The sequence below is a fragment of the Apiospora phragmitis genome (assembly GCF_038363925.1).
Source record: "Apiospora phragmitis strain CBS 135458 chromosome Unknown utg000010l:1.0-9815664.0:1.0-9183399.0, whole genome shotgun sequence".
NCBI classification, from domain to species: domain Eukaryota; kingdom Fungi; phylum Ascomycota; class Sordariomycetes; order Amphisphaeriales; family Apiosporaceae; genus Apiospora; species Apiospora phragmitis.
This window is the reverse complement of record NW_027117409.1, coordinates 3,582,358-3,595,963: the sequence shown is the minus strand read 5'-3', so window position 1 is coordinate 3,595,963 and position 13,606 is coordinate 3,582,358. Positions and strand designations below refer to the sequence as shown.

Sequence of the window (13,606 nt, the reverse complement as noted above, 5' to 3'; positions counted from 1 at the left end):
CATGGTTGGGTTGACTAAGATTGAGATTGCCAAGGGTAAGGTTAAATTGTTGCTCGTCTACCAACTCGATCGAACCTGACAGTCGTATCAATTGTAGCGTTTTCCCGCCTATCACATCATACAAGTTCAACTGGTGTACAGCAGCAACAGCGATTTGGGAACAAGGTCAGGTTTGAATTCAGAGCTATCCAACTATTAACATGATGTGAGAATCCAAAGGCGTCTCACTTGGACATGATCCACCACCTGGAGTCCCCCTTTGTCTTGTGGGTATGTCCGCCTGTCTCAACGTCCTGGGGCTTCAAGAAACCCCGCCCCAGGAAAGCAAGACATCTTGAAAAGATGGATATGACCATTTCGATCGAGCCGGGGGCTTTGAGACGGGAAGAAAGCACCCGAGGGTATTCCCTCCCATACTCTGGGAGACGCGACCAGCCCAGCCCCAGGAAAAACTAAAGTCCTTTTTACCCAGCAAGCTTTTGTCCCTCACCTCCTTCAGTTTCTCCGACTCGCAGAGAAGGCAGACCGTTGTCGCGAGTGAGGGGCCGAGTTCTCCTGGGCCGAGTCCCAGACGCTGGCTCCGGAGCAAAGTCGCTTCTGCCGCGGCAGGTGGACGTGTGTGCGTGCCTCAATCCTTCTGTTAACGAGGGGAGAGAGGTCGGCCACGTCCACTCCGGCATATGGCCCTTACTATCGCGCTTATCTCCTTCAGAAAGAACTCAAGCTTGGTGGTGACCGGTGGTCGAACAAATGATGTAGGCAGGCATGAAATGAATAGTTCCATATGCTACAGACAACATCTGGACCGCCCCAAACCCATGACTACGCAAGCGTGAACGCAGGCGCGGGCACAGGCATGGTGTCGAACAGCTCAATCCTTTAGCAGGCTAGCTGGCGTCAATGGTCCAGCTAGCCAGGGTGGAAACTGTAGCGGGCATACCAGCACCGTTAGAGTAGGCCACCGTAACTCAAAAAAGAAATACTCAGGGGCAAAGATGCCATGTCATGTACTCAAGACGGGGCCGGTAGTGCATCGTCACACATACCCATGGACCCCGAACACAAATGGGCGGGCACTGCATCGTCGCAGAGCCCTGAACACAAATCGTCAATGAACTCCAGTCATCGACGCATCAGGAAACGTGATCGTTCATCGCCATATCGATGGACCCGGGAAGGAATCAACGCCGTCTCTACTGATGCAAATCCTTTCAGACATATAAAGTCTTCGAAAGGAACCATTGGGGCCTTTTATCTATCCGTCTTGCCCAGGACAACAGCCGAAGTAGTATATGTTCGCTTTCTAGTACGGTCAGAGCTGCCCAAGAAAACGTCCAAAACGTTGGGGTGGCCTATACTCACTAGCTTTTCGCATCCAATCAACCCTGAGATAAACGACGCATCCGCCATGTATACCTGCAACGCCCGGATCTGATCGTAAACGGGGGAATGTCTAAAACTCCAATGCCTGTATGTCCAATGATGCGTCGAACCGTGTCATCATGGATTGCAAAACCTAGGTAGCCAAGTTAGGGGATGAGGCGATTAAAACCGACTGTGGTCATTGGCTGAAAGACATACCAAGTGCCATGAGAAGAAAGATAAACACCAACACGCCGCAGCTATGGGGGAGACCGGGTAGCTGACGTGGATTATACACAGTCGTGCAGATCAACATCTCATATACCTCCGTTGCCGCCGTCATGTTGCCGATCGCAACAAGCCGGGCCTTTTAACGTCCTGCCCAGGACGAAGAACAAGCCGAGATTGAGTCACAGGGTTCTCATTTGTCGGAGGGCTGCCTTCTGGCAACTTTTGTCGATTCCAACGAGAGTTTCTCTCCAGATCTCGGAGCAGGACACAGCATGCTCCTGGCACAGGCACGACTGGACATGATCAATAACATGCCCAATTGGACCATCTTGCCAGAATACTCAAACTCGACCGTGGTCATGTTGCAAGACGGTATTCGCCGAGCGGGACAAATCGCGGGGATAGGCCCCACGGCCAAGATGGGTAGCGAAGCCCTGCCATCATAGCGACCGCTGTCCACAACGGTTGCAGTGATCCTATCGCATGGAGTCGGTATGCTAACGAGGATCAATAGCGCCAAGGGTTACGGCGCCGCAGCATTCCGAGTCATCTTAGGAGGAAAAATGCGACACCGTGCAGATAGGATAGGAGGAGTTGGGAGTATCAAGCGTGACCGGCGCCCAACTTAAGTGGCACGGCTAATAAGCCTCGGTCCGTTGAAAGTCCGAAAGTCCAATGATAGGTTAGGTACCTACTGTAGGTACCTACCTCAGGGCAGGATGATAGAAATTTCAGGAATATATATGCAAATTTGCTTTGCTGCTTTATGCTCTTACATCGGCTCACATAAAGCTTAAGTGAAACCCCCTTTAATTTAAGTTTAGCGTTGTCTCGATACTCGACAATTATAATATATTCTGCTCTATAGGAATCTTGCGTAATATTCAGGTGTGATGCCGGATAAGTCAGCAGTAAAACATACTGTGGGGAGCTAGCCAATCCGATGTAACGCTGCATTACGTAGCTGTTTTATTTTATTTCGGCTGCTGAATCTGAGTATACACATCCTAGCTTTGATAGGATTCAGATGCTTGTGATCATTTTGAATCCATACCATGCTCGTAAAGGGTGTACCACTATGTATGCGTTGACAGGCACATATCTCATAACCCTGATCTTGTGGCTCCAGGAACGGCCAGGTACAGGAAGCAGTAGCAGCGCAAACCAGGAGGTACTGGGCTGCATATGCATGGTATGCAATCTTGTGACGCCGGCAAAGATTCTTCACTGGCAGAGACCTAATGGGATCAAAAGTAGTATGTGCGCGAATTAGTGGTAACTCGAGCAAGAGTAGACTTGAGCCGCTTCATCCAGGGACGGGAGAAGGAAGAAAAAAAACTCTTGCTGCACGATCAGCCTTGCGCGCTCCGCAATCGCAGCAGAGCTTTGGGGGGGGGGGATGACAACTGACCAGTCATAATGGGGATGTGGCACGAGTGGTTCCCCCATTCATCCCACTGGTTACTGCTTTGCGGGCAGCTACCTTATTTCCCAGCTATCATCTGCTGCTAGTAGTGGGGGTTTTCTAGTGCTATTGCGCCAGAAAGATTTTTGAAATCGGACCCCGACGTGACTGGTCCATTGCTGGATGTACCTACACTAGGTGATCTGTAGGTTTAGGTACATACTGGTACCAGCTGGACCTAGCTGCCCTGGAGCAACTTGCATCGCGACAAGAACCACTATCGTTATCGCGTCCCACTAAATTTCATGTCAAAGCCTATCCTGTCCTATCCTGTCCTGTCCAGGGCTGGCAAATCGGCCGTCGACTCATACCTACACTAAATTTATAGTCGGAGGAGGAGAGGAATCATTTTCCTGTTCATTTCTCAACACCTCAACCCTCTCCCTCCTAAGCCTTTGACCTCAATTGGGAGCAATTGCGTCTCCAGTCGGTCGCTCGAGACCTTGTCCCTCCCTAACATATCTCGGTGACCCAAGCTCCTGACCAGCTCCCATAGAGAGAGTCGCTGTGTTCTTCTCGCATATACTCTTCTCCCGCCATGGCCTTCTCGACCAAGCTGGCTGGCCGGGGGCCTGCTTTGCTTCGACATGGCCGCCGACTGCCCACGGCTCTTCCCCCGAAGGCAATTGACCACAGTAACTGCTCCAACTTATTCCAAGTTGCTGGCCCAAAGCCGAACATCGGAGCTGCTTCAGAAGCGCACCCTGTCGTGCTCGGCGGTTCGATGCGCTGCCACCATCCAGGAGGCTCCCAGCTCCAAGGCATACATTGAGAGCGGTATCATCAAGCCGAGAGACATTGTCGATGTCAAGAAAGTCCTGGTTATTGGAAGTGGTGGTCTTGCCATTGGACAGGCCGGAGAGTTCGATTATTCAGGTAGGTCGCATCTCTCTTTATGCATGAACCCAATCGCATTGCGAAAATCCTGGGCTCAAAATGCGCCGCGGTTACGAATTCCTCCATGCTTCAGGGGATTCTGGTGCTGACGCGATCTATGTAAAGGCTCTCAAGCCTTGAAGGCCCTGAAGGAGGCCGGAGTTGCCTCCGTCCTCATAAACCCCAATATCGCTACCATCCAGACCGCTCACGTGCTTTCCGACGAGGTCTACTACCTCCCCGTCACCCCCGAATACGTGACCTATGTCATCGAGCGCGAACGCCCCGATGGCATCTTCTTGTCCTTCGGTGGCCAAACCGCGCTGAATCTGGGTGTGCAGATGCAGCGCATGGGCATCTTCGAGCGCTATGGAGTCAAGGTCCTGGGCACCAGTGTCCACACCCTGGAGCTCAGCGAGGACAGAGACCTTTTCGCCAAGGCTCTTAACGAGATCGACATCCCTATTGCCCACTCCATTGCTGTGAACACGATCGAAGAGGCTCTTGACGCAGCCCAGAAAGTTGGTTATCCTATCATCGTTCGCGCCGCCTATGCGCTGGGTGGTCTCGGTTCTGGCTTCGCCAACAACGAAGAGGAGCTGCGCAACATGGCCGCCCGGTCTCTCACCCTGTCGCCCCAGATCTTGGTGGAGAAATCGCTCAAGGGCTGGAAGGAGGTTGAGTATGAGGTTGTTCGCGATGCCAACAACAACTGCATTACTGTGTGCAACATGGAGAACTTCGACCCCTTGGGCACGCATACCGGTGACTCAATTGTCGTTGCGCCCAGTCAGACCCTGAGTGATGAAGAGTATCACATGTTGCGATCCGCCGCCATCAAGATTGTCCGTCATCTCGGCGTTGTTGGTGAATGCAATGTCCAGTATGCCTTGCAGCCCGATGGCCTTGACTATCGAGTCATCGAGGTTAATGCTCGTTTGTCTCGATCATCCGCACTCGCTTCCAAGGCTACGGGCTACCCTTTGGCCTACACCGCCGCCAAGATTGGACTGGGCCATAGTCTTCCCGAATTGCCTAATGCCGTCACTAAGACGACCACAGCCAACTTTGAGCCTTCTCTCGACTATATCGTCACCAAGATTCCGCGATGGGATCTGGCCAAGTTCCAGCACGTTAAGCGAGACATCGGCAGTGCGATGAAGTCTGTCGGCGAAGTCATGGCTATCGGTCGTACATTCGAAGAGTCTTTCCAGAAAGCTATTCGACAAGTCGATCCCGGGTTCGTTGGTTTCCAGGGTGGCAAGTTCGACGATCTCGACTTCGAGCTCGCCAACCCAACTGATCGTCGATGGTTGGCAGTCGGTCAAGCTATGTTGCACGAGGGTTACACTGTCGATCGTGTTCACGAACTGAGCAAGATCGACAAGTGGTTCCTGTACAAGCTCCAGAATCTGGTCGACTGCACTCGCGAGATGGAAAAGGCGGGCAGCCTGGAGAACCTCAAGAAGGACCTGGTCATGAAGGCCAAGAAGTTGGGATTCTCCGATAAGCAGATCGCTAAGGCCGTCAAGAGCAATGAAGACTCCGTTCGCGCCCACCGCTTGGGTATGGGCATTCGACCTTGGGTCAAGAGGATCGACACGCTGGCTGCCGAGTTCCCTGCTAACACCAACTACCTCTACACCACCTACAACGCAAGCTCCCATGACATCGATTTCAAGGACCAGGGTACCATTGTCTTGGGAAGTGGCGTGTACAGAATCGGAAGCTCCGTTGAGTTCGATTGGTGCTCTGTGATGGCGATTCAGGCCCTGCGCGACATGGGCAAGAAGACTGTCGTGGTAAACTACAACCCGGAGACCTTCTCGACAGACACCGAGGTGGCCGATAGGCTGTACTTTGAAGAGTTGAGTTACGAGCGCGTGATGGACATCTATGAACTCGAGACAGCCTCGGGTGTGGTAGTATCTGTCGGTGGCCAGCTTCCCCAGAACATCGCCCTCCGCCTCCAGGAGACTGGCAAGGCCAATGTGCTGGGTACTGACCCCAAGGATATTGACAAGGCTGAGGATCGTCAAAAGTTCTCTGAAATCCTCGACAGCATCGGTGTTGACCAGCCTGATTGGAAGGAACTTACCTCGGTTGCCGAAGCTGAGAAGTTCGCCGACCAGGTCGGATACCCCGTGCTTGTCCGCCCCAGCTACGTCCTGTCCGGAGCTGCCATGACTGTTATTCGAAGCCAGGAGGACCTCAAGGAGAAGCTCGAGGCCGCAAGCAACGTCTCCCCTGACCACCCCGTCGTTATCACCAAGTTCATCGAGGGAGCCCAAGAGATTGATGTCGATGGTGTGGCCTCCAAGGGTGAGCTCCTTGTTCACGCCATTAGTGAGCACGTCGAACAAGCCGGCGTCCACTCGGGTGACGCGACTTTGGTGCTCCCCCTACCAACCAAGACGATATGACCATGCAGCGTCTCAAGGAGATCGCCCACAAGGTTGCCAAGGCCTGGAACATTACCGGGCCTTTCAACATGCAAATCATCAAGGCCGAGAACCCCGAGGGTGGCGAGCCGCTGCTTAAGGTTATTGAGTGCAACTTGCGTGCTTCTCGATCCTTCCCATTCGTCAGCAAGGTTCTTGGAACCAACTTCATTGACGTTGCTGCCAAGGCTCTCGTTGGCAAGGACGTTCCTGAGCCTGTTGATCTCATGTCTGTCAAGCGCGACTACCTTGCCACAAAGGTTCCTCAGTTCTCCTGGACTCGTCTGGCCGGTGCCGATCCCTTCTTGGGTGTGGAAATGGCCAGCACCGGTGAGATGGCTTGCTTCGGAAAAGACCTCGTCGAGGCTTACTGGACGTCTATGCAATCCTCCATGAACTTCCGGGTGCCCGAGCCCGGTGAGGGTATCTTGTTCGGTGGTGAGACTTCCCGCCCATGGTTGACCAAGATTGCCGACTACCTGTCGCCGCTCGGCTACAAGTTCTTTGCTGCTGGCGACGATGTCAAGGAATTCCTCGAGAAGACCACGAAGAACCAGGACAATGTCGAGGTTATCGAGTTCCCCGTAAAGGATAAGCGTGCCCTCCGCGAGGTATTCAAGAAGTATGACATCCACGGTGTCTTCAACTTGGCTCTGGAGCGAGCCAAGACCGTTACCGACGTCGACTACGTGATGCGCCGCAACGCCGTCGATTTTGGCGTGCCCCTTTTCATGGAACCCCAGGTATGTTGAGAACACAATGGCCCCCATCATGTTGCGCTGCTAACCATCGAATAGACTGCCATGCTCTTCGCTCAATGCATGAGCGAGAAGCTGCCCCGTAAGGAGGTGTTCCTCTGAAGTCCGCCGATGGTCCGACTTCATCGGTGGCAAGCCCTTGTAAATACATACCCAAAACCAGAATTTGTTTGTTTGATAGTTCATGTCTGTCGGAGGGGTTCTCACTTTTCCGGAAATAGAGAAAAGCTTGTGCGTCATTCTGATCATGATCCTTTGCGGGTTTCCGGCCAGACGATCTAGGCAGCTAGGTTAATCTTTGGTCTAAAGGCGTTTGAGTAGTTTAGACGGTACGTTCTTCGAGTGCTGGTGAACAGCTCATGGAAGGGGGGAAAATAAAAATGCAATCGAGACGTGTCAAGTCAGTTCATTCATGAGATAACAACAACCCACCTGGTGTAGACGGTAATCGTGATATTCATTCAGTTCGAGGTAGGATAGTCTCATATGCAGTGTTTTATTGTATGAACATGGGTGGCTACCATATGCTACCTAGCAGTAAGCGACTCGGGAGGTAGGTAGAAGAAGAAACATCGGATGCTAGCCTCTACATCGTTCTTTTGTACCGGAAACAAGAGGAGAACCAGACTCCGGTCAATGCAATGCCCCCTGTTTCTTGCTCAGCGGCACAACGAGGTAACGAGGTTGGATGCATGCTGCAGCTGTCTGGCTCTCATGCGTTCGGCCCTAGCTGCAGCATACCAGATAATTCCACTCTACTGAAAGGCAGGCCAGTTTATGGCTGGTGCCACAGCGCCCTTGCATCGAGACCCCAGTCCATCCATATAGAGCGGCCACTCTTCAGGAGTTTTCCTTGAAATGGGTATCAATATCGACGTCTCTTATCGCTTTTCTGCGCACCGTTTACACTAAGGTTGGCAAAATGCTTAGCGATTGGTTCACCCGACGAAGTTCTTGCAGATTGCGCAGAAGAAGACAAAGAAGTAGTAGCTGGGGCAGCAGCGGTGTTTGCGCCATCGCCTCCGGTGGAGTATTTGCGCTTGGTTCCGCTACTGTTCATGGGGTATGTCTCACCAGTCGACTCCACGATAGCCTCCAAAGTTTGCCATCCAGGCATCGAGAATAGCTTGTAGGTGTTGGACAGGTCGTGCGTTGTGGCCAGCTGGCAGAGGAGAGCCAATTCTTCCTAGAGAGGGGGTCAGTAACGGCAAGCTTGATACAAGGGGAAGAAACAGCGTACCTTAGACAGGACATCCATATTACGGATGTAGCAAAGGAAATGGAAGTCCGAGAGTGACAGGTTGTTCCTGCCACCTCGGATGTCAAGAGCCTTGGCTACCGCTCCGGGCTGCTGGCTCTCGCTCATGACCTCGCGATTTTCGATGGGGAATGTCGAGGTGTTGAAGACAGGTTTTGAGCTGTCGGGGAATCCGTGAGTCAATGTTACGAAGAGGTACTCGACGGGGAAGGACGGTTTGGCATTCTCTTGGACGTTGGCGCCGTATTCGTTGATTTTACGGTAGAAGACCTCGGGGATGTAGCGGGTGCGGCTTGTCGAGCCGTCGTCCTCCTCTTCATCGCGCACCAGCATGACAGTCGGGTCGACCGAAGGCTCGACGAGGTCCGCCCTGACCATCTCTACCGCTTCGTTGGAGACCTGGTACGAGGAAATGGCAATCTGGCCGGTCTCGTCACCCGAGATAATACAGGTGACGAAGTTGGACCCGAATCTGCCCGTGTCGCTCCACTTGGTGGGCTTTGGATGCTGTGCCTGCAGACGTGCTGCGTAACACACCTCGAGCGAGGAGAGGAAGAAGGAATCGGCATGTCTCTTGCAGAGCACAGATCCATCACCACTGCTAGAATCCACCAGGTCGGTGAAGACGCAGCCGACAGGTTCCAATCCACACAGCTTGGCCACCTGAGTAATGGCGGGCTCGTTCTCGAAAGGATTCATGTTGATGCCATCCGACTCGTCGACTTGGGGCGGCTCATAGATGGCCTCAACGACGGCCTTGACACCCAGAGGGACCTCGGCGTACTCCTCGTAGTGGCCGTATAGCAGACCCAATCTCTGTGCCCCCGTCTTGCGCCACGCATCAATAAAGTTGTTCACAATATCGAACGAGGCAAACTCGACGTGATCGACCATGCGGAACGGTTGCGGCTGCAGCGTAATGGCACTGGGCTGGCATTTGGAGCAGATTCCCTCTGGCCACTGGGGATGTCCCGAGGGACAGTCACGCTGGACTCTGAAGAAGGGCTCGTTCAGAGGCGGGATGAAGGAGCTTCCCAGCTCGGGCTTGTTGGTGGCCGAGTTGATTTTCCGGAGATAGGCGTGGAAGGACATGTACTTAATCTTCTTCTCTTTCAGGTAGTCGGCGTTGAAAGGATCCAGCGGCATGCAGTAGTCGCACATGCCTTTGGGACCGTGCTTGCACATGCGGTGGTCGCGCCCACGCGGTATCTTGCCATCCTTCCTGTCTAGCCGGTCATCCAAGGGCGACTGCTTGACCACCTCCCAGGGGTTGCGAATAAGCGTTGGCGACGTCAGAGGCCGAGGGTCGATGGGGTGGTCCTCGGTGGTCGTGACGGGCTTGCCGTTTAATCTGTTGGTGGTGGAGGATATGGCGGCGTCGGCCTGGCCGTTGGCGGCGGCGTCGGCTCGGTGTTGGTAGTTGAGGAAGATGAGGTCGCCGTTGCTTAGGCCTATCTGGCTGATCTTGAATTTCTGGACATCGACCAGTAGTTTCCTGTCGCCGGTGGGGGAATTGGACATGGAGATAGCTCGGGCACGACTGTGTCTGGCAGCTCCCCGACAAGTTGCTGTCCGAGCTCGGCAAAGGTGGCATTGGCATCGATGTTGATGCGCTTCATGCCATCTGGCCCTCGGAATCGTAGTAACATCTTGTCGCGTTTGGTATGCGTGTGTCTGGCGGAGGTAGGTGTCGGTGGTTTGATCGTGGGGATGCGGCGTGAAAGTGTAGGATTGGTCTCCCAGCAGAAGGAGGGGCAGGTAAGAGATAAATGTGCTTTCAAATCAAGAATCGCATAGTATTCTCCGTTCCCTTCCTTTTTTAGCTTTTCGTGTTTTTGGCAGCAGCCTAAAGTAGAGGAGTGTCGTTCGGTTTTTGCTGGTCTTGGAATATCCAGGTGATGACTGCGTATGAGGTTCAGCAATGCAATGGCTCAGGCAATGAAGCGATGACGCGCTACCCACCCAAGCTATCCCTCTGAAGTATCTGTCTCGTCATTGGCTGTGCTGGGGGTCCCGTACCTTCTACAGCTAAATGGAACTCCAAATGTACGTACATAGTACCTACCCCAGGCACAGGCAGTCGATAAATCCCGACTTCAAATTGAGCTCGACATGAACCAGCCTAACCCGAAAAGGCACCCATCATACCTTTTCTTCAAACAAGAACTCCAAGTCTTCGCCTTAGCCACGCATAGTCAAGACTACAAGAACAGAGCAGGCATTATGGGAATTTTTAAGCCTTCTTGGTTTATTGCAGACACGAAAAGACCTGCCTGGCCTGCCGGCTCTGGAAAGGGGGTTGCTGTATCTCCGGATCCCTTCCTACCAATGGTTCTGTAAAACTTTTTATTGCACTAATGTTGCCGCATAGCTGCCAAACTTATAGTCCCATGCCTCAAACGCCTAAGCAACCAAGCATCTCGAGTCTCTCTCTTCCACGTTGTCGTTATCGTGGAAGCACCAAGGAGACCGCAAGCCATCGCAGACCATTTCGTGTCCTTTCTCCTTTTCCCGCTCCAAACGGGAAATCGGGAGAGTACCCGGCCAACTTTCATGTGAAATTCGAGATGAAGAAAACCCGAAAACGCTGTATTTTACATAGAAACCAATTACAACCCACTGCGCCCAAGCATCCATGTACCCGAGGCCGCAATGGCCCCCAAATGTCCATTTTCTCGGCCCTCTAAATTCGCCCCGGCGGCCTCGTAGCACATCTTGACTTTGTCTACAGCCCATATGGTACCGCCCGTCTCTGCCATCATCTGCGCCAAGAGGGTCGGTATGCTCTCTACGCCACCGGCTCGACGGCAGCGGCTTCAGTAGCAGCAGTGGTCTCCTACGTACATGAGTTAGCATTATCGGTCCGGGAGAGTTAGACAAGCACCCCTGAGAATTGCTTACCTCCGTGCTGGGCTTGTCCTCGGCATCGGCTCCAGCCTTGGACTCGGCCTCCTTCTCGTCGTCCTTGCTATCTTCCTTGGCCTCTTCCTTGGCCTCCTCCTTCGGGGCTTCGGCTGAGGCCTCCTTCTTGACGCCGTTTGCCGACTCTTTGGCCGAGGTCCCGTTCACACCGTTTGCCGGCACAGCTCCTGTGTCACTGGCCAGGATTTTGTTCCACTTGTCCAGCAGACTCTGCGACCGAGGCTTGAACTGGAAATCAGCTTCCTTGGGAATGCCTTCTAGCTTCAAAATAGCCTTCAGGACTTTGTTGATCTTCGTCGCGCGGATGATGCTGACTTCTAGGTCGGGAACGTCTCCAGCTTGGCGAGGAACTCCGACATGGACTTCATTTCGTCCTCCTTGGGCTCCGACTCGCGGTTGAGCAGGCCCTTTTGCAGCCGGTGTCGCAGGAAAAGGATTTCTTTCTATATGCGGCAGTGCCAGTTAGTCTTGCTGATCGCCATGTACCGCCACCAAGGATCAGAAGGGCTGCGCAACGTACCTCTTTGCGCACGTGGCGCTCTTCGGGGGTCAACTCGGGCTCCTTGGGCGCCGCAGGCTTTTCCTCCGCATCCTTCTTCGCAGCTTTCGATTTCGGCTTGCTAGCTTTGGTAGTGGACTCCTTGCCGCTCTTGGGCGATTGTGCACCGTTGGCAGCCGCCTTGGGGGGTGGAAGAAGTTGTCAACTTTATCTTGGGCTTCTTAACCGAGTCACTGCGCTGAGGGGTCTGCAGTTTTTTGTCAGTTGCTGCACTTTCCATACGCTGGGTGGAGTTTTCTTACGGCTGTCTCTTCCTCCGCCTTGCGCTTCTTTGAAGACTTAGGCTTCTTGACGGGGACTTCGTCGTCGTCACCAGCATCGGCCATCTCAACATCTTCGTCTTCGTCAACTGCGGTAGCTTCGGATTTCTTGCTGGACTTCTTCTCCGTCTTTTCCTTCTTGGCCTGGGCCTTGGCGGCCTTCGCCTCCTCCTCGGCCAACTTAGCCTCTTGGAAGTCAAGCAAGAGCTGTTTGTAGTGCTCCAACCTGTTTTGCTCAGCAGCCAGAATATGTGCCTGTTGGAGATCTTTTCGCATCTTGGCGGAGATCAGGTCTTTCACAGTCTCGGGGTCGAGCTCCGCAAGATCGGTGTTTCTTGTCCAGGAGCTGGGGCAGTGTCAGTGTGTACCATCAAGTATAGTAAGCGGTGAACACTTACAATTCGTTGGTGTGGAGATACATGACCGGGTACGTTCTGTCGGCAGCGCGCTTGCCCCCATCGGCAAAATCCTCACGGTACGATCCATCAGGGCGTGCAGCTGTGACAGGTCGAGTGGATAGCATGGTCTGCGGGAGCATTGACTCGTCCGCGATGATGACTGGCCACGGGGGAAAGCCCTTCAATCTCGCAAAGAAGTGGTCACCGGGCACGCAGTCCAGATGGAGCATGCGGGCCTTGCTGGCCTTCTTGTTTAGTTTTTTGGCGGCAGGGGTGCCTGTTGACTTGCGGCGCGCCGTCTGCTTCGAGCTGGACGGTGTGGCACCATTGGCCTCAGCGGCAGCCCCTTCGGCGGCAGCCTCAGCAGCCTCGCTGACAACAGCTTCGGCCTTCTGCTCCTTGTCCTTTGCCGAATCGTCCTTCTTCTCAGCGGACTCGTCGGCTGGCTTGGTAGAGTCGTCATTGGTAGCGGACGCGCCAGCCTCGGGCGCCTCCTTCGCGGATTCGGCCTCGTTCATGTCGACGTCGGAGTTTGACTTCTCGTTGGCTGCGGTAGCTGTAGTATCTGTAATGCAACGCGATGCGATTGTAAGTGAGATGCCTAAGATAGATGGAGATGGAGGGACTGGAAACAAGACGGGTTGCGCCTCGGGCCTGTTTCTGAACAAAGATGGAGGAGCAGGGCGCGGAGTGCTCTTACCTTCGTCGGCGGAAGTCTTCTCCGCAGCTTCCTCGTTGGAGGCGGATGGCGCGTCGTCCATCTTCACGTCATCAACAGCAGGCGCCGCTGACCCGGACGCGGTATCGACCTTGTCGGGCTGCTGAGCTGCGACGGGCTTCTCAGTGTCGGCCATTGCGGATAGATATGATTAAGACGAGACGGATGAATAGCAGTAGGTTTGTTGGTTGGGGACGGGTCGCCGGGTCTTTGGGTCTTTGTACTTTTTTTTTTTCAGTGTTGGGGAGGAAAGTCGCGACGGATACGACGAGGCGGGTAAAGGTTGAGGTGGTAGAAGCAACAGCAGCAGTAGAAGAAAGTGCTAGGTAAAGTAGTAATTGTATGAGAGGTGGGTCAC

General features: G+C 53.6%; 3 protein-coding genes across 3 annotated transcripts; 1 reads left to right on the top strand and 2 right to left on the bottom strand.

Annotated features, from left to right (window-relative positions):
* Window positions 1–3,645: 3,645 nt before the first annotated feature.
* On the top strand, window positions 3,646–7,235 carry PG994_010892 (uncharacterized protein; the record flags this gene model as incomplete). The annotated part of the gene is made up of 4 exons (XM_066862301.1): window positions 3,646–3,934; window positions 4,061–6,280; window positions 6,349–7,118; window positions 7,173–7,235. The coding sequence occupies 4 exons, from the start codon at window positions 3,646–3,648 to the stop codon at window positions 7,233–7,235; spliced, it is 3,342 nt and encodes a 1,113-aa protein (XP_066711411.1).
* A 763-nt stretch (window positions 7,236–7,998) lies between these two features.
* Window positions 7,999–10,040, bottom strand: PG994_010891 (uncharacterized protein; the record flags this gene model as incomplete). The annotated part of the gene is made up of 3 exons (XM_066862300.1): window positions 7,999–8,319; window positions 8,374–9,864; window positions 9,930–10,040. 3 exons carry the CDS (start codon window positions 10,038–10,040, stop codon window positions 7,999–8,001), a joined length of 1,923 nt encoding a protein of 640 aa, XP_066711410.1.
* Window positions 10,041–11,179: 1,139 nt separating this feature from the next.
* Window positions 11,180–13,384, bottom strand: PG994_010890 (uncharacterized protein; the record flags this gene model as incomplete). Its single annotated transcript, XM_066862299.1, has 6 exons — window positions 11,180–11,224; window positions 11,293–11,645; window positions 11,800–11,992; window positions 12,115–12,478; window positions 12,531–13,086; window positions 13,231–13,384. The coding sequence occupies 6 exons, from the start codon at window positions 13,382–13,384 to the stop codon at window positions 11,180–11,182; spliced, it is 1,665 nt and encodes a 554-aa protein (XP_066711409.1).
* Window positions 13,385–13,606: the final 222 nt, after the last annotated feature.